We start from the raw sequence: 20,868 nt of genomic DNA, 5'->3' as shown, positions 1-20,868 counted from the left end.
AGACAAAATATATGAAAACACGTCACACACATATGCTCAAAGATGTGATGAACATTGCTATTTTTGGCTACATTCATTTATGTTTGTTTAAAATTTGCCATTACCGAAATCTAAAAAAGTTTCAAAAACACCCATATTTATTGGTTTTAATCATATTGCATTACATAATTTGCATTGCATTTGAAATTGATTAGCCCTGCCTGAAACTACTGCTACGCTCCATCATCTGTTGGAATGATTTGGATTTTGTTTTTCCCTCATTAAGCTGCTCTTACGTAAGCATTTTCTCTCAGCTTTACTAACAGCAGACGAGGCTAATCAGTACCTAGACTACAGTTTTGCTTAGTCATTTACCAGGCTGGTTTGCATTAACTTTAAGGATCTGGATGAGGGTGGATACTCCAGGCAGCATGTGATTGGCTGTGCAGTGGGAGGCGGGCCTGTACAAAGTTACACATCTGGAAGTGCTTGCTGCTGCTGCTCAGTCATTCAGTACGTCAGTAAAGTTGAGTGGAGTCCCACTGCCTAAGAGAAGATGTCCTTCATAAAAATAGAGCCTACGTGTGATTTCTCCTTCCACAACCTCCCTTATGGGATTTTCTCCACAGCTGATAACGTAAGTGCAGTTTGCTTTTTATCTTTTAGGTATGCAAACAGATCAAACTTCACCGACACACGTTTAGTCAAGTCAGACACATTGAGGACTTGTGGTCATGATTTCCAAAATAAAACCTTCATTTAGTCTGTTAACAAAAAGATGATCTCTATTGGGTACTTCCTGTTTATTGTTGCAATTATAGTTTGCTGAGGTTTACTGAGATGAAGTGCGTTGAAGTGTGTATGGCAGTGCGCTGAGGGTTCCAACTCTTTCCACTGTCACCTGAAGTACTAAAGCCAGCACAAATTCTACATCCAATCAGCAAACACAAATAGAATGCAACAAATATTAATGAGAGAATACAATGTTGTATAACCACAGTCAGAAAAATACACAAAAAACTAAACTGCTCCACTTCAGTTGATTCAGGTTAACTCGTGGTTTGCTGGATGAAACCCAGAAAACTTCCAACCATCTGTTAGTTTCAAGGTAGTGGAAGGGTACTGTGGATCATCTGTAGTTATTATTGGTATTTCTATTTCCTCAGACCACACACCGCATTGGTGTTGCCATTGGAGACCAGATACTGGACCTCAGTGTGATCAAGACCTTGTTTCAGGGGCCTAAACTTTCCAAACATCAGGATGTCTTTGACCAGGTAAGTTTAATCACTAATGGTAATCAAAAGAGAGGCACTATAATCACTTTACTCTTTTACTCTGACATGAATTAGATGTACTGTGCAATGTCACAGTAGCTTTATAATTTTACTTAAGAAGCAGCATCTCCACAACAAGGACTGGAAGTGCCAAACATAAGAAGACACAATGTCATAATACAGAATGGCCATTGGCTGTATCTTATTTTAGAATTTACTTGAGCTGTTAAACAAATGTGTACAAAATGTACAGTGTTACATAAATGTTACATTACGTACTTGTAGCTCAACATTGCGCCAATTGTGGGAAGGGCAGCTTTATATATCATATTTTAATTGTTGTCTGTGTCTCCCTGCAAGCCCACACTGAATGCCTTCATGGCTCTTGGTTATGAAGCCTGGAGGGAGGCCAGGAGGACCTTGCAGGTGCTGCTGTCAGCCAGTGAGAGCACACTGAGGGATGATGTCAGCCTTCGGAGCAGGTCAGTCTGTGTAGAGTCTGTAGGTGCGCAAGTCTCTGCAGTGCACAGGCTTAGACTGTCTTCATCACATTATTGCTTTTTTTGTGGTTATGCTCTGGTCACACATCCCCGTCAAGGATGTCACAGCAGGTAAGCCCCATCAGCTGTTAAAGACAAACCACCCTGTGAGACCACACTGACTGGGGTGTGCTTAAAAGTTCTGAACAAGCTTAAATATTTCCAAAAACAAATAGCATTGCAGCAACTCATTTCTGTCTTGTGCGGTTTAGTGTTAGCTCACACCATATAATCAGTGTCATCCAACCCAGATGGAAATATTGAAATGCATATATTGATTGGACATTTGAAAATATGACTGCCTGATCAAATGAGTGTTGGCTGGAAAAGTAAGGACTGTTTCTGTGTCAGAAACAGAACTGTGAAACAATGAAAGAAAAATATATGTTTAGGAGTATCTGGCTCAAAGAATGAATTTCTAAATTACTGTAAGCTAATAAAGAGTGTGCAGAGGACGGATTTGTTCTTATACATTCCACGAGTAATTGGAAAGTCAAACGCACAATCTCTGTGACTATTAGAGGCCCTGTGTTAAACTCAGAATGTGGCTGTGCAAAAGAACCTTTCTTTTATGATTGTTGTTTTTTTTTAAAAAAAAATGTGTTCTTACTGATCTAACATTTTCTGTCACGTAATTGTAAAGGTAGTTTTGTATTGTATTATGTCCCATATGAACCATAACATATTTTAGACAGAAAGCCATTGGAAATGTCCTTGAAGTGTTCCGTAAAATAATTTCAAATCTCCTCGTCAGTCTGACATTATAAAGGGCTTAGCCTCATCTATTCACTGACTTATTCTTTCTTGAGCTTCTCACCTTTCTTCATCAGAGGTTTTTGTCTTTCTGTCCTTGTCTCTGCAGAGCATTTGTCCATCAGAGTGCAGCCACCATGCACCTTCCTGCTGACATAGGTGAGCCTCTCTGCAGGGTTAAAACTTCTGTTATCAAAGCTGTCTGTTTTAATATTCTCAGCAGACCACATGGTTGAATCCACACAGAGACATGTCCTTCCTCTTGGCGCTGTCTTCAAAATGACTGTGCTGATTGCATTTGTTTCAGTTAATGGTACTTCAAGACTTGTTATCATGTCCTCTGGGGACTTTTCCTGCTTTCGATTTAGCCTGCACACAAAAAGCCAAAATCATTTTTTATGGACCTAGCTTTGTGTGCAGAGGTGTTGTCACACTGAAAGAATAAACAGCCAAACACAAATTCTAGACATGAAGTTAGAAGAACGCAAAATCTAAAATATCATTGCATTCTGTAGTGTTAAGATTCCTTTTCATTGGAACAAAAAGGCACACACCGGGAAAAACAGGCAAAACGTACATGAAAGTATGTAGATAGTGATGTCCATATACTTTTAATCATGCCTTGTAAATTAAACCTATCACTCAGACTTGTAAACATACTTCTGAGCATTATTCTGTTAGATTTGTAACTTGCATAATGATAATTTTTTAGTCATTTGCTTATTTGTTCAGTAAATGTGAATGCAGAGAAAAGCTTTCACATGGTTCAGTGCACTGAAGGCATATGAGCACTAGAGGGCACTGTTTAACAGCATTCTACATGCTCTTTACTTCTGACGCCTCTCGCTCAGTCAGGTTTGTGCTGATAGGCCTGACTAACAAAAGAAGGGTGCAGGTAATAGATGTGAAGGTTCCAGCTTGTTCCGCTTATGAACTCCCCTCTCTGTTTTTCACAGGCGATTACACCGACTTTTACTCCTCCAGAGATCACGCCACCAACGTCGGCATCATGTTCCGGGGGAAGGAGAATGCTCTCATGCCAAATTGGTACAATATCAATCAGATCAGTGGTAAACTAACAGCTGTTGAGTGAATGAAAAAAAGACTTACTGAGGGGCATTGATACATTCCCAGAGCTGGGCAGATACTGAGGGACAGCTTGAAACAAATTGCTCAAGGCTCTCTGCAAACAGTGATATGTGGAGGGACACTACAAGGTTTCTCTAATTGATTTGGGCCTCAGAGCACCAGTGCGCATTCAGACTCTGCAGCAGGGCTCTGGGAGCATCCCTGCAGCACGCCTCAGTCACCTAGCACAGACAGCCTTCATTTATTCACAGGCTCGCGTGGGAAGAATGCGAAAGCTGCCAGAGGTAACTGTTTCCCTCTGAGTCCGACATGCTGCGCTCTGGTTAAGCAGGTGACTGGCAGGCTGGTCTTCCTGGCTGTCAGAGTCTCTCCCCGTGTCACATTTCAGAAGAGGATTTAGCGCTAGCTGTTCGATGATGGACCACATGTTTTTGAATCTGCTAGGGAAAGGAAGTCAACCTGAATACAATGTACATTAGTTAATTTTCAGTGCAAGAGGTTGATGAAATAGATCTAATCCAACATAACCTAAACCCAACAATATCCACAAAGAGAGAAAACAGCAACTATATGTTGAATGTTTGTCTCTATACATTCATTTTGGAAATTATTCTGATGGTGCAAAAGATTACCTCTGTCATCTTTTAATACTATTCAAATTTTAAGCTGTGATCTTTTAGTTTTCTCAACACTCAAAACATTATCTGATCACTTTATTCACATTTAAAGCCAGAAAAGGCTCAAATTATTATTTTTATAATAACAGCACCTCAGCTGAAAATGTGAAAACACTGTGGTGTCATAAAAGGGATCGCTTGGGAGTCATAGCTTGTCATTTGTAGCTGGTGAAACAGAGTTATTACTCAAATTTGTAGCTTCCATCGGTTTTAAAGAGCTTAGCAAGCTTCAGCTCATTGTGTAGTCCTCTGCTGCAGCAGGCACATGTTCTCAGCAATATCAACTGACTGCACTCTACTTGCTTAGCACCAAACAGCAGACACTTAGCAACTAGCTGGTCAAACAGTGTAGCATGGATCAGCTCAAGAGCCAGATATTTCTCTGAGGAGTTGGTAGAGGCAGAGAGAATCAATAAGAGAAGAGAATTAATGTTGCAATATGGACTTAAATTTGACAGGTAGACACATAAGTCCAAATGAATGAAAATGTTGCCCTGTGATGTGTTATTAAGCTGACTGAAAGATCGGTTTAGAAGGACGTGATGACATAAAGCAGGAGGGTCTGCCAGGGTCTGCAAGGGCCTGTGTGACATAAATGTTAACAGGAGGGCTTTCTCACTGAGCTTCTATTCATGTACCTCTAACTTGTTCTGAGAATGTGGACTTGTCCAGGTTTGTTCAAGTAGTCACTACAATACAAGGCCACCAAATATGAATACACTGGAGAATTAAGATGGATGCTGAATTTGAAGAGAGGCTGAATAAAGAGGTATGTTGCTACCTCAATCTGTACACTTCGGCTTTTCTTTGTTGGAACTGCGCTACAACAGACAAAGCAGCACCTTTTTCATTTGATTCATAGTGCACAGGTGAGGAATGTCTTTCTGTAGAAGCCGGTCTGCATATGCTGGGCGCTTGTCCTTCAAGTGGATTGTATTGTCAAAGAAACAAAAACAAACAAACAGTTATTGCAGGTTTACATAAGACACCATAGGAGAGGATTTACTGCTATTTCTGCAGTATTTTCAGTTTCAGTGGTGTTTGTGGGAGGAGAAAGTACTTGGTCAGTTTACCTCTCCGTCATTTTTCCCATCAGCCACCAGATGATTCAGTCTTTAAATATCAGACTCATACTATCTACTAATATCTAGGAATAGAGTATGGAGTATATCTACAGTATCTGCAAGTAAACACAGAAGAGGCTCACGTAAACTGTTGTAGTCCTAAAGAAGGATTAATGTATTTGTTTTAAACACCAGGCAGGCAAAACAGAATGACAGGAGGGCATTTTTGACTGTGAGCAGTCACTCCTGTGGCATTTCTGCTCTTCACTTCTCAGAGGTCACCTGAGCAGAGGGAGCCTCACGGTCTGAGGAGAGAAGCTGCTCTGTGGTCTGGTGGTACAGCAGCAGATGGCTTTTGGATCTCTTGTCAAACAGCAGCAGGGTGAACAGGCCGTGAGTAGGGTGGGTGTTGTCTTTTAGCGTCCTTTGGGCTCTTCCCTGATATCAGGGAATGTTATGGCCAGTTTTAAATTGTTTGTTCTCTGTGCACCACCCTGAAAAATCTTGGATGATGGGTGTACAGAGTGAACAGGAGGGAGCTGAGCACACAGCCCTGGGGCGCTATTATGTTCAGCACAGTGGACCAGCTGGGACTGCCAGTCGGAACCATGGTCTGGTTGTGGGGAAGTCCAATATCCCACTGCAGACTGATTACGTTTATTCCTCTGTATTGATGTGGCTGTGAGAAGGGGAGCACCTCCCTTCTCGCTGTCTCCCGCGATGGACGCTCTGTGATGACGTGGCCTGCGAGGCAGCGTCGAAGAAAAAAAGACTTTGTGGCACATGCACATGCGCACACACACAGAGATGGACTCTTTAACAGCGTGTACACATTTTAGTGCTTTGTGACATGTTTGGCGTGGCGTTCGTAATGGACGCTTCGGCGCCGGAAACACGGCCCGCCGCGTCCCTCGCTCACTACAAACACAACTCACCCGTGACAGTTCTCTCCTCGGTCTAGCATCCAAGCGTGTAGTGAGGTACTACTACTCGTCCCACTCTTCATCTGTCCGTTTTTAAAGACTCTGGTCCTTCAAACACTCACGTACACGTACTCACCTGCACTCCCGGTCCAGCTCTTCCTCTGCGGAAGCGCGCGCCGCTGCAGGGGCGGGCCTTATTGAGCGCGGGGCAAGGGAGCGCGTCCCACTGCACTCAGGGGTGTTTGTATTTCTTTATGGTGTTGGTTATGGAGTATTTATACAAAGTTATTGTGTGATGTGTGAATATATGGTGTGTGAATAAATGATATAGTGCATTGTTTATTTTGGTGTTGATTTATTATGATTAATAATATTGTATGGACCATTATGATTTTGGTGGTCCCCTTGATAATGGTTTGATCCAATTGGGCTCAACCAGCAGCCCTATTTAAGGGAGCCTCATTACACTTCTGAGGTTTTGGAGAGAAGTACTATGACTTGCTGTGTGTTTATGCTGGTGCCATTTTGTTCTTGTGTTTTGTCTGCTCTCAGACTGTGTGTAGAGAATTTGTGCTACAGGAAAATAAAAGCCTTTTTTTCCTGGCACCTGAAGCTTTGCTGCCTCCTGTTCCAAATCTCTTCCATCTCAATCCAAACTCGCCTACATCCCTTTATTCGGGGAAACCATTCTGGTCCCTCACAGTGGCCAGTCTGTGCACTTACGACCATCCTGTAGGATTGCTGTATTTTCATCTGTCCACACTTAAACAGTTTTTACTGATGGTTTGAGGCAACACAATATGGTCTGATTGACCAAATTGATTTGTGTCTGTTAGGAATGTTTGTGTAAATGTGATCCAAGATATTGTTGGTTTGATGCAGGAACAGTCTCTGAGTTCCTGCTGCTGAATTAGCCTAAGTGTTGTGTGATCCATTTTATTTTGCTGCAACAAGACATTAGCCTGAAGTGGGCTGGGGAGTGGAGTAGTCTTGTGTTAAAGCTGGATGAGCTTAGCTCTCTGCCCCTCTCTATGCCGTGGTCAGACCTCTTGTGATCACATTTGGTCTGGCTGGGTGGGAAGATTCTGTGGATAATCTCAAGGGCTGCTGCACTTAATCTGACCTATCAGTGCTTCTCAATTATTTTCTGTTGCACCCCCCCCAGCAAGAAGAAAACAATTCGCGCTCCCCCACCCCACTCTCCGCCGCAACTATAAATAATAGTAATAATAATATGTAATAATATTTAATAATATGATGCTAACAGTGCTCGCTGGTTTACTGAAGTAGCATTCACAAAGCGGGATGATTGTTTGCAATATTCGGCACGTTTTCGCTGAAAAAACTCCAGCGGCTTATCAGCATGATTGGGATGTAATGTCTTCAAGTGGCGCCTTAATTTATTTGGCTTCATGCTGTCCGCTGCCAACATTTTTAGACAGTAAACACACCGGTCTGTCGTCTCCCACTGTAGTCACAGTGAAGCCAAGCGTTACATATGCTTCGTCATATTTCCTCATCTTAGATTTCGGGTGAGTTACTTTTGTCTCATTATCTTCGTCTCTCTCCGCCTTTCTTTTCATCCCTGTTAAAAATTTCTTCTTGTTCTCTCTTAAGGGTTCGTTTACTGCACTTCATATCGCCTGCTTGGTGCAAAAAACCGCTACACCATAGAGCTAATACTCCCTGCGCACACTCTGACAATGAGAGCGCCACTGCCAACTACTGTAGTGGATGTGCAATTGCACTTTATTCTAGTACGGCAAAAAAAGCATGTTCTCCAGGGTCACACGCGCCGCCCCTGGCATCACACCATTATATCAATTGACAACAATCTACTTACTATGGTTGATGTAAAAACTGAACTTTGTGCTAACTTGAATATTATTTCAGGTTGAGGCTTCCAGTAGGATACCATGGAAGAGCATCTTCAGTGGTTGTTTCAGGGACCCCCATTCGCCGCCCCTCAGGCCAGATGAGACCTGACCAGAGTAAGATCCTTATGTTCACCAGCACATGTCTCTATTATTCTCCGAATCTATTTCGTACTCAGTTTAAAACATTATTAATCAGGTGTTTGTTACAAACACATCTTCCAGACTGGCATCTGAAACAAGTGCTCCATCTCATTGCATTCCTATCATTGTTTGACTCACGATGGAACGTTTCTTAACAAAAGGATAAAAATTGATGCTGCGGAATCAGAGATAACTTTAGTTTATTGTTACAGGTACTCTTTTTCCTTGTTACAACATGGTGACTACATTATCCACAAGTTTAGCAAGGACAAGCTGCAGGATGAGCGTTCTATGAACGTTATGAGGAAATATTTTTAACAGACATATGTGGCAAGTCGCAAAAATGACTCTTACAGCTGGTGATAACCATGTTTACCTTTTCTTCTCTCTCAGCAAAACCTCCAGTGTTTGGCCCATCTAAGCAGTTGGACATTGAGCTAGAGATGGTGATTATAGTGTTTACCTAATCTATTCACCTGTATGTTTGTAATATTTGAGCAGATGTTGAAATAACTTCATTTCAACATCTCAGTTGCCTGAGAAAAAGGCCAAAGTTGCTCTTACTTGCCCTTTGTTAGCCTTTGTTACATTCACTTTTGTACAATAGCCTTAGCCCCTGTTACATTTCCTGCATTTTTCTTTTATTAGGCCTTCTTTGTTGGAGGAGGGAATCAGCTCGGGGAGCCCATTCCCATCGAGAAAGCCCATGAACAAATCTTTGGCATGGTACTCATGAATGACTGGAGCGGTAAGAACCTTTGCATAAGACACCACACCACACCAACATCATCCATGTTCTATGTGCTTGTAGATGATATTCAGGCCCCCCACACATTCTGGCACACTTGAGATTATACACTATATAGACAAAAGTATCCAGACAAACCTCTTTATGGGGATGTTTTTCAGGGGTTGGGCTCGGACCCTTAGTTCCAGTGAAAGGAAATCTGAATGGTTCAGCATACCAAGACATTTTGGACAATGCTATGCTTCCAACTTTGTAGCAACAGTTTGGGAAAGGTCCTTTTCTATTCCAGCATGACTGTGTCCCAGTGCACAAAGCAAAGTCCATAAAGACATGGTTAGATGACTTTGGTGTGGAGGAACTTGACTGGCCCACACAGAGTCCTGACCTCAACTCCACTGAACACCTTTGGGATGAACTGGAACAGAGATTGTGAGCCAGGACTTTTTGTCCAACATCAGTGTCTGACCTCACAGAGGCCATAGTGCATGAATGGGCAAAAATTCCCACAGAAACACTCCAAAAAATGTGGAAAATCTTCCCAGAAGAGTGGAAGCTGTTACAGCTGTCAAGCTGTCTGTGTATCTAGAATGCATTAAAGTCCCTGTTGGTGTAATGGTGAATACTATTGTTCCAATACTGATATCATGAAAGTAACTAAAGCAGGTGAAGCAGGTATTTAACATACAGAACGGATAATAATATCAGTAAAGTATGGTTTGTGTGACTCTTGTGATGGTTGAACTAGTTCTGTGACAAAGCCGATGTTACTCCGCCAAACCAACGGCACTAATTAGCAGCGACGTTTCACTTAGAAGCACACTTGCTCCTTAATTTAGCTCTGCATTATACATGTTGATGCAGTCAGTTCAAATTTAGTGAGATGGAAATGACTTCAGATTAAATGGCAGAGTCTGTCCTCATCAAAACATGAGTGGGAATATGTATTATTGATTTAGATGGAAACCTCCTGAGAGGACGAGGATGTTGCTGTTGCTCTCCGACTGTCATTCTCTCTAATATCCCCTTTTCATTTCTGCTTCAGTCCTACCCTGTCCCTGCCAGCAGAAGTAAATTAAAACCAGCATTACAAGAAAAATATCAATTATATATCACCAGAAAAAGAATCTTACTTTGCGTTGTTTTAAGTTTAGCCTGTCTCCTTTGATACAAAGTACCATGATGATGCCAAGTGTCCTGTGAGAATCAGTTTCAAACATTATGAGAACTGTATTAAACATGAGGAGGGTGAAAGCGTAAGTTGCACTGGAGTAGCATGTAACCAGACGTCCGGCTTGGCTCATGAAATGAAACGATACATGACGAAAATGTTGTTTATTTCCATTTATTGTTAGAATAGACAGTGTTGTAAAAGGCTTTGAGTGAAAGTCTTAAAATACATGATATTAACTGTACTTCAGTATCAAAAATACAAGTAAAACTAAATAATATTATATAATCATGTAAAATTGATATATTCTGATTATTGGAATCAGGGAGGGGCCAACTCCACACCAGTGTCCATGCACTTAGAATGCATTGTCACCCAAGTCCCCATCTGTGTAATGGTCAGGTGTCCCAATACTTTTTTTTGATTCCACCCAGACTTTTATAGTGTATAAAGATAATCCTTCATTAGTCCTGCAGTGGGGAATTTCAAGTAACAGGAAATTAAATCACTCGAGTACCTCTAAGTTTAAGCATAGTACTTGACTAAATGTAGGCTACTTACATCCCATCACTAAGTACAGAGATGTAATTATTCACTTCCATCCTGTGTCTTCACTGTTATATGACAGCCCAGCCTTGTTCAGTGTCTCAGTTCACTATGGCAGCACTTTGTAATTACTCCACTGTCTGAAGCCAGTCAGACTCTGATTTAGGAGGTCATTTAGAGCATACAGTGTGTGGCATTTCAACAGCAACAACTTATTTTTATTTTCTTTTATTAGTCTTTTGGCAGAGACAACATTAGCCTTGTGTGTAGAAAGAACAGCAGCAGCTATTACTGCTTTATGGCCCACGACAAAGTGAAGAGTGAGAGGGAAAACAAAAGTGACGTTCTCATTAAGGACTGAGTCGACACCTTCAGCTCCGACTGGGACTGCATGTACAGCACAACAGCAGCATTACATGTGGAGTGCAGCACGTCCGCTCACACATACAGAATATGAGTTGTTTGTTTGTTTGTTTATGAACACAGTAAATTTTACTGTAGAGCAGAAATACACGACAGTTAATACAGCAGTTTTAAAATGTTCCTGTCCCCAGTGGGTGAAATTCTGATAATTCATGTTGGTTATGTCGGTCACGTTATGAAAATGTTTCCGGTGTTTTACGGCTTCTTCTTTTCTCACGTCTCTTTAAGTGATAGTATTACAGCGGTGGTTGTTTTGGAGGCTTGCTTGCAGACACATTCCTCTCACTCACAACAGATGATTTATAATGATGTCTTCACAGCACCTGATTCAAGAGAGTCTGAAGGAATGAAAATGTAGCATGTCTCTATCTTGTAATTTCTCAGTGGCCACAGTTACTGCTGTTCATGTTGTCTCACTTAAGCATTTTTATGTGTGTATTTTTTTTATTTATATATATTTTTTCAATTTTTCAGTTTTGGCAAAGTTCTGAGTAGAAATGAAGCATAATTAGAACTCATCAAGGAATCAGAGGTGTGTCCTGACTGTTTGACCAGAGTGGCCCAAGAGGGGTGCTGACTTTGCATTAATTTACCATTAATCATATGTATTCTAATAACTGACATTACTCTCTTCTTCATTGTTTGCTTGTTTATTCATTATCCATCCATCTGTTTTGGATTTCATTTTCTACACCACTTTATCAGGGTGGCAGGAGGGGGAGCTGGAGCCTATCCCAGCTGACTTGTTGAGAGATGGGGTACACCCTGGACTGGTCACCAGTCATTCACGGGGCCAACATACAAAGACAGACAACTGCACACACACTCACATTTAAGAAGAACCAATTAACCTAATGTGAATGTTTTTAGGATTGTGGGAGGAAACTGGAGAAAACCTCCACACAGAAGTCATATCACACATCACATTAATTTAGCTTATACTTTTATTCGAGGGACTTACTTTAAGTGTAATCCTATCAATGACAACACATCTAAGTTGGACCATACGGAAACTTTTGAATTCACTCTTAAATGAACACAGTTTTTGTGTGCACACTAGGCAACACGTTCTGCAGAGTGAATGTAACACATACTTCTGCATGATAGACCTCAGCTGTTGTTTTTCTTTTCCTCTCTCCCTCACCACCTCACAGTGTGAAAGATTTTTCTGTCTGACATTTCTGCTGAATGTGCAGCTTGAAAACAAACTGACATTGCTTTCATTTTGTACTCGCCGAAGCCCTCAGGAGATCAGCCTGTTCAGAGTTCACTGCAGGCTCTTTGTGAATGTTTGCCATCCGAAATTTCTAGTTAAATGCCGTTTTACCTCTTCCCCTCTGTCCTCAGTGATGCAGTGGTTTAATTGAGTAGTAATTTTTATAAAGGCTCACAGTGGGTGAAGGGATGGCTCGGCCAATGAGGCATGTCTGTCTGAGAGGACGGATGAAAATACTGAGAGCAGACTGGCATTAAAGTTCTTTCAGTGAAGGATGATGTCACTGTTGCTCCATTAGCTTCGCGGTGGAGGACATCTATGGGAACACAGAGATGTAGGACGATTCTGGCATTACTGAACATTTCAAAGTTACATTGCATTTGTGTGAGATGTGCAATACATACTACATACTAACTGTATAAAGTTTGCACCAGGACTACAACCAAATACAATAACATTAAGACAGAAACGGGTTATGCACTCTGTACATCACTGAACAGCAAGTTCAGGCAATCACCTCCACTCTGAAGTGATCAGTTCTCTTTTTTGCTTTACTCCAATTGTCAGAGTATATCATCTGGGAGAATTTATTCCAGGGTGTCGGAAAGGAGGCCGACACTTTGTTAGCAACCGTCAAACTGCAGTTTCAGGAGGAACAAGTCTGCAGAGTCTGAAGTCTGTGCTTAAGTGTCTTGGAGTCTTGTGCACTAGTGACAGGATGACAAGAGGATTTGTGCGGTGTCTGCAGTATCACAGGCACTGAACCAAACCAGTAGACAAAGCTTTCGTTTTACCAGTTCATTTGCATTCCTCATGTGCGGTCATTTGGTGGTGACTGAAAGAATGAGATTGCAGATGCAAGCAGCACAAACTGAGTAGACCTCCTTCACATCGAAAGGGGCAAACTGAGGTGGTTCAGAATCTGATTAGGATGCCTCCTTTTTGGAGGTAGGAGAGGAGACTCTGAGGGGTTTTTTTTCTATCTATCTCATCTGCTCTGGGATAGGAATACCTCAGGAGGAATTGGAAAATGTTGCTTGGGAGAGGGACGTGTGGAACACCCTGCTCTGCTGTTGAAATCATGACTCGACCACAAATGAGATGGATGGAGATCTCTGTTTTGCTGACATGCCTGAAAACTATACTGGTACTCACTGATACTGCTGCTGTTTAAATAAGATTTCCAAATTTCCACTCCAGCATCCACCTGTAGGCTTTACTCTATAGTAAGTGGTTATAATTTTCACTCTTCACTTTCTGCTGTGCTTAGCTTGGGGCTTCCTAATGGAGACCGCTGAGGTCAGAGCCCTGACACCAAACATCAGCACTGTACATATTTGTTTTATTATATATTTATTTTGTCCAGGTATGAGCACCTTATGAACTTCCTTTTGCATTGTATGGTCTTAAAATAGTACAACAGTGGCACACTTAAACATCACTTGTTATTTAGCATTTGTTTGGGTTTGAGCATATTATTTTTCCAGTGTGAACCTGCAAAACCTGCTTAGAGTTAATATGCAGTATGGCACTGAAGCACAAGCCTGAATTCCAGCCAGATTCAGTCACAAAAATCAGAACTTGAAGTTTGACTTGGAATTAATGCTGTGACTTAATTAAGATGTGATTGCAAATACATTCACAAGTGTCAGGTTTTAATCAGATAAAACCTTGAAGTAAAGGAGACGGGCCTTGTGTCGACCTTCACATTTAATATTTCATTGTTCGGTTGGTGCATTGAAATAACCTGATCTCAGCGGTTTTGAAATACCATTAAGGGAAATGATAAGGGGAAGCAGCCATTTCTGCTTGTCACTGTTTGCACAGAACAAGCTTCATTTTAAAGCAAAAATGAAGCTGAATGTAAAGTGTTGCTGTGTTGTAAATGTTTGTTAGACTTTGTTGAACTACCTCCTTTCTCAACCGTTACCTACCACACTTACTAATTTATTTATATTGTTTGTATTTACTCATTAATATACTCTTAAATATTTAGGATTTTTAATATGGGCTTTCTACTTGTAACAATGTGGGTTTTTTTAATTATTGTAGTATTACTTTTATGTAATTAAAGAATTTGTGTACTTCCTCAACTTCTGTGTAACAGTGAGGTTGGGCTTAGATGAGTCCAGATTAAAGAGCAAAAAGTCATTCATACCATTTAATGACTTTATGTGTGTGTGTTTGTATGCTTGGGCAGGCTCAGATGCTCTCCTGCAGTGCACATTGCCAGGATATTTTTCAGCCTTGGACACAAGGCCTGTTTGAGTCTGCAGCAACCTTTGTCAGGGAATCAGTTTGCATCACATTCAGAGTGTTCAAATATCTCCTAGATTAAACCTGCAGTGCCGAGTTTTTGTCTCCCCCTTCTGGCAGTGAGATGAATTACACACACACACACACACACTGTAGCCTACCCCATGCTTGCTCCCCCCTTTCAGCTCTGGCAAATCAGTCTATGCTGGAAAAACTCATTGTCACCAGAGTGAGAAAATCTCCACAGAATCCAGATTTTAAAATGCTGCTGTACTGCAAAATCCAGAGAGATTTATCTTGCAGCACACATTGTGTTGTTTGGATTGAGAAAATGCACCTGTCACTTGCACACAGGGACAGATTTTATTGGGATCAATTTCCCTGTTCTCCTAGATTAATATGATCCTTTTCATTAACAAGGAAATATCTTGATTTTAGAATGAATCAAATTTTAACCTTTTTTTTTAAACTTGCTTTGCAGAAATGTTGAAGTCACCGCAATTCCTGGTGTCCTGGTAGTTTGGCCAACTTTCTTCTGTGAAACTAAACTTTTGTACTGCTGCCTTACATGACCATAACCTGCCAATTTATACAATAATATTTGTGTTCATTTTCAGCCAGGGACATCCAGGCGTGGGAGTATGTTCCTCTGGGTCCTTTCCTGGGGAAGAACTTCGGGACATCGATCTCACCGTGGGTCGTCCCCATGGAGGCGCTGTTACCCTTTGTAGAACCCAACCCCATCCAGGTTAGTACAAGAGTCACAACCTGAACCACTAAAGATCAGCACCTGATGGTGACTTCAGATGGCCAAGACCCCAGGTTGAATTCTGTTTCCCCACTTCCTGATGTGGACCACTTTGACTCACTGTCCTTGCATAATGCTTGCAGGCTTCTCTTTCAAAACAGAGAAACTGTTCTGTGCAGCGGGAGGTGGAGACATGCTGCTGTGTCCCCACCCATACACCCGTCTCAGCCAGTTGTGAGCTCAGCTGTCAATCTTGATGCTTCACTCGCTTTGCTTGCATTCTGCAGCATCAAATTACTAATTAAAACAAAACTCATCAGAAAAATGAAGTCGTGAACATACATCAGCTTGATAAGAACTACCCAAATGACAGAAACCATCTTTTGGTTTTCAGTTTAGTTCATGTCCCATCAGCTAACATGGAGTAGGAGGGGTTTATGACCTCTACTGCAGCCAGTCAGCAGGGAGCAATAGAGACCTTTTGGCTTCACGTTGAGGGAGCTCTCTAGTCGTCCATCTTTATATACTGTCAAGAGACGGACATTATCATCATTGCAATATTCACAGCTGGAGCTTGCTGTGAAAGTAATACACTGAGAGAGGACAATGAAAACAAAGTGAGGACAACATGTATTAAAAAAAAAAAACAAAACTTGAAGTGTGGCAGACAGGGACAGATCAAATATTGATTTCTATACAAAAGTATACTTGAGTCAAAGACTACAAAACTGAACACAAAAAATGCAGCAGAGTGAGTTCAACCACCCACCCCTGCAGTGAAGACTTTCATAGTGTAGTTAAAACTGTGTGTAACACAGCACAATTCAGCCTGGGGAAAGTCTTACAATGTGGAGCTGAGTCTAACATGTAAACGTGGGTACATCTGTACACACATCTGTGCATAAACCTGACAACAACATGGGCTTTGCTCTCTTGCCATCGGATAAACATATAATTTAATAAATAAAATATACTGTCCTGTGTAACTAAAATCTGCCAATTTTAAAATTCGACCTGAAATCAGATTTTTCCTCTCTCCATTATTCTGCTGCATGTAGTGACCATTTTTGTCTTGCTCATTTTGCTTCTCCTCTTCTGAAGGATCCAGAGCCCCTCCCCTACCTGCAACATCATGACGCATACACTTTCAACATTAACCTGTTCGTGTCACTAAAAGGTACTGCACACAAATGACTATCAACTTGGATGGCTTCACACTGTACTTGGGTGGTTAAACACACATTCACACACAGCTATACACACACACACACTGCTTAGCAGTAAAAGTCCTGAGTGATCCATGGTAAGGAGCAGCTATTAAATTATTTTTATGCTCCCACCCCCACTATCGCTTTCTCCATCACTCTCTCACTCATGCTGTTTAATCTTTTACCACCTGTATTTTCCACCACTCACTTGTGAAGGTGTCCCATGCCTCCCACACATATGTATGATGAACCTAATGCTCAGACACACTGTACACAGACAGTGTTACAAGCAGGGATGTGGAGGGGGATAAGCCCTTGGAGTAGAAACAGCAGAAAATTAGATATTTTATATGCATTATACAGACAAAAGTATCCAGACACACCTCTTTATGGGGCTGTTTTTCAGGGGTTGGGCTCAGCCCCTTACTCCTGGTGAAGGGAAATCTTAATGCCTCAGCATACCAAGACATTTTGGACAATGCTATGCTTCCAACTTTGTGGCAACAGTTTGGTGAAGGCCCTTTTCTATTCCAGCATGACTGTGCCCCAGTGCACAAAGCAATTACTCATATGGTAATGGTATATAATATTTAGTTGCTAATTACTTTTTGTCATGTCTCAGTGATGATGGGGAAGAGGCAGCAGACTGACATGCCACCCTCCCCTAACGCTGGACGAAGACATTGAAGACACTGAAGTGCTAGAAGCGAATGCATTCAGATATCTTTAGGTTGCCTTTGCCTCTAGCACATCAACTACCGTGACCCGGATGACTGAGAACCTACACTGACACCGTGGACATTGTTGGGTGATAAGCCCTTGAGACTGACTGACTGACTGACTGCACAAATGCTGATATTGTCCATTTTCTCAAGCAGTGCTGACTTGACATTTTCAAGAACCCCAAAACAAAAATCCCAGCAAAGTTATTAAGTTTCTGCATAATCACACAAAGAACTGAACATATCACATGAGTATGTGTTTCAGAAAGAGTGAATTGTTGCTGTTTGTTCTTCAAGGACAGGGCATGGTAGAGGCAGCAACCATCTGCAAGTCAAACTTCAAGGTAAGAGCTTGCTGTGCTAACACTGTAGCATAAACAGGTGAATCACATGCAGGTACGACAATCAAACATCAGCACCATCATAAATATAACACATACATGACATACAACGTGCATCACACCAAAACACCGGATACATGCACATCACAATAAACAACAAAAAAACAGAAAGAAAGAAAGAAAAGCATTAATGTTCATTTAGACATGGTGCTTTGGAGTCAACAAACAAAAGGGGACCTGTAGGGCTGCAACTAATTATTATGTTCATTATCAAATAATCTCATGATTTTTTTTTTGTAATTATTATCTTATTATTCACTTATTTATTGATATTTTCATCATATTATTTCATTTAGTATATGAAATAATAAGGAGGTTTTAGCATTTTTTTCCTGAACTAGTTTTAACTGATTGATTAATAAAAAGCACAAGATAACACAAATGGCAGTAGAAATGCACGGTGGTGCAGTGGTTAGCAGAGTTTGCATGTTCTCCCTGTGCCTGCGTGGGTTTTCTCCGGGTTCTCCGGCTTCCTCCCATAATACCAAAAACATGCACATTAGGTTAATTGGCTACTCTAAATTGCCCCTAGGTGTGAGTGTGAGAGTGTGTGGTTGTCTGTCTTTGTGTGTTGGCCCTGCGATTGAGTGGCGACCAGTCCAGGGTGAACCCCGCCTCTCGCCCGTAGTCAGCTGGGATAGGCTCCAGCTCCCCCACAACCCTGACGGATAAGCGGTATAGAAAATGGATGGATGGAAAAGTAATAAAACATTCAAGCTTGTTACGACTGAAAAGTTTTGGGGTTTTTTTCTGTTGTTTTCTGGTAACCTGTGAAGTGATGTGAACAGCTAACACCTTTAAATCCTCTGAACAATCAGTTATGGCCTGCTCAAGGCAGGGTGCGTTTCAGTTTGAATTCTCCTCTCCAACCTTGGGCCTTGGGTTCAAATGAAAATTTAGATTTTTCCTCCCCACCCTGGTAATTATAGTGCAGCTCCTAACTGTTTTTTGATCACTGGGTAGATTGCTAGACGAAGGCTTTGTCAATTTTGTATTACAGTTCCGAGTCAGTAAGTCATACGTCATTTGTAATTCTGTCTCAAGTACATGTACTGGAGCATGAAGCAGCAGCTGACCCACCACACAGTCAACGGCTGCAACGTCAGACCAGGAGACCTGCTGGCTTCTGGCACCATCAGTGGACCTGTGAGTATCTGCATGTACACTGTAATCAGAGCCTGACAAACTGCAGTTCAGATTAATTCATAATAGATGATAATAGATTAATGTGTGCTTGTGTATGTGAAGACATACTCTATTGGACATGATAGAGGATTTGTGGTTAAATAAAGTCTTACATTTCACTCTTATAATGTTGAATTGAATATCTCTCTATGCAGTAAGGCAGGTTCTGAACCCCAATGTGTCTCCATTTTTGTGGCTTTTTCTCAATTTTATAAATATAAATTAATTTATTGAACCCCTCTCTTTTCTTTCTCATGTAAAGAATTTTGTAATGTCTGTTTGTATGTCTGGCACGCCATAGATCTGACATAGTGATACAGAGCATAGATATGCTTTTTCTTCTTTTGACTAATTCTAAAGATGCTGTAAACCAGTAAAATGCATGCACATAGGTGCTTCTAAAGTCTCAGCTTCATGTTGGAAGGTGAATTATTTCCAACCGCATGCCCTGTATGCTAACAGGATCCAGAGAGTTTTGGCTCCATGCTGGAGCTATCATGGAGGGGATCTAAGAGCATCGATCTGGGAGGTGGAGAAACCAGAACCTTCCTGAAGGACGGAGATGAGGTCACCATCACAGGTTAGAGTGAACCTTCACCACAGCCATAAAAAAGGACAAAAGTAAATCAAACGTATTAAAGCTTCACCAGGGCAGACAATGGGGAAATACAGACAATACAAACACCATAACAGCTGCAGCCCAAAGACACACACACTACGGCAAGAGAAACTGCAGTTTTTACACACACACACATACATACACAACACTGTGTCACTAAGCAACACAATAGTTGTTGACATTCATTGAGCTCATCCATCAACTAATTTGTTGTTGTATTCACCTTTTCGAGCCATATGCTCTGAGCCACTGTGACATGTAGCCTGTCCAGACTGTTGCTCCCTTCACTCCACAGACTGTAATAAGTAGTCCCTGACAGAGACTTCTGTTCTTCCAGTTTCTTCCCCCCATCTCCTCTCTGTATGCTGTTCCTGTCATGGTTTAGCCCCTTGCTACCCAGTTATCTATCAAACACTGGCCCATCCACTCAGAGGCTCGCAGAGTGAAGAAACATCTCTAACATTTATAATTTAAGACCTTTTTCTGTCTTTAATTTATCAAAAGTATTAATAATAGATTTAAGCTTTAGTTTGACAGAATTTTTGACTGCAAAAGGACATGACATCTGTGATTTCACCTGTGCTTACCTAATAAGAGCATACTGATGATCACATCTGTAATCCTATTTTAATAATTAATGTGAGATCCCCTCTCTTCCTGTGTTCAGGTTACTGTCAAGGAGATGGGTACAGGGTGGGCTTTGGATCCTGTATGGGAACCATCCTCCCTGCCCTGCAGCACTGAAAGACACTATTGGACACTGTTTGGAGTATCAGTGACTGGAAGATAAACTTACACACATTATCTCACATTGCTCTGATGTTCACTGTCCATGAATGAAGATGATCGTTGACCTTTCAGAGTCTCAGTACGTGTCACGTCGGGGACACAGCAGGAGAGTTGTATCGTTTTGTGGCCTTGTTACTGCAATATTCAGAGGGATTCTCCCACATCACTTCACAGTGTTACTGCTGTACCAGGATCAGTATTATTTTATGTGTTTTGTCTCCTGATTTATAATGAAATCATCCATTTCTAATCTAATGGTCTTTGTGTCTTGGTTTGTTTTCCTGTCCACTCGCTGTGCCCATCAGATATCAGTGGTCTTTAATCACAGCTGCGTTCAGAATTTCCTCTTGACACTCATTTAGTGAGAAACGTTTGCTTTTACTTTTAAACACGGGTTTGATGGTATTCTATGTTTTTGTGCAAACTCCAACCAACAGTAAATTGGTCTATTAATTAAGTACTGTGAATACATGCAAAGCCTAATTGTCCTCCATGCCAGAGATCCATTGTTGTGCAAAAA

General features: G+C 41.3%; 1 protein-coding gene across 1 annotated transcript; it reads left to right on the top strand.

Moving 5' to 3' along the window:
* The first annotated feature begins 460 nt into the window (after nucleotides 1-460).
* fah (fumarylacetoacetate hydrolase (fumarylacetoacetase)) lies at nucleotides 461-20,603 on the top strand. The gene is made up of 14 exons (XM_046389391.1): nucleotides 461-616; nucleotides 1,146-1,256; nucleotides 1,617-1,738; nucleotides 2,658-2,707; nucleotides 3,505-3,595; nucleotides 8,195-8,292; nucleotides 8,713-8,765; nucleotides 8,968-9,067; nucleotides 15,294-15,424; nucleotides 16,526-16,601; nucleotides 17,652-17,698; nucleotides 18,800-18,901; nucleotides 19,403-19,520; nucleotides 20,227-20,603. The coding sequence occupies exons 1-14, from the start codon at nucleotides 536-538 to the stop codon at nucleotides 20,301-20,303; spliced, it is 1,257 nt and encodes a 418-aa protein (XP_046245347.1). The 5' UTR covers nucleotides 461-535; the 3' UTR covers nucleotides 20,304-20,603.
* The last annotated feature ends 265 nt before the right edge of the window (nucleotides 20,604-20,868 follow it).

The sequence above is a fragment of the Scatophagus argus genome, chromosome 1 (genome assembly GCF_020382885.2).
Source record: "Scatophagus argus isolate fScaArg1 chromosome 1, fScaArg1.pri, whole genome shotgun sequence".
NCBI classification, from domain to species: domain Eukaryota; kingdom Metazoa; phylum Chordata; class Actinopteri; family Scatophagidae; genus Scatophagus; species Scatophagus argus.
This window is presented reverse-complemented; position numbering and strand designations above follow the sequence as displayed.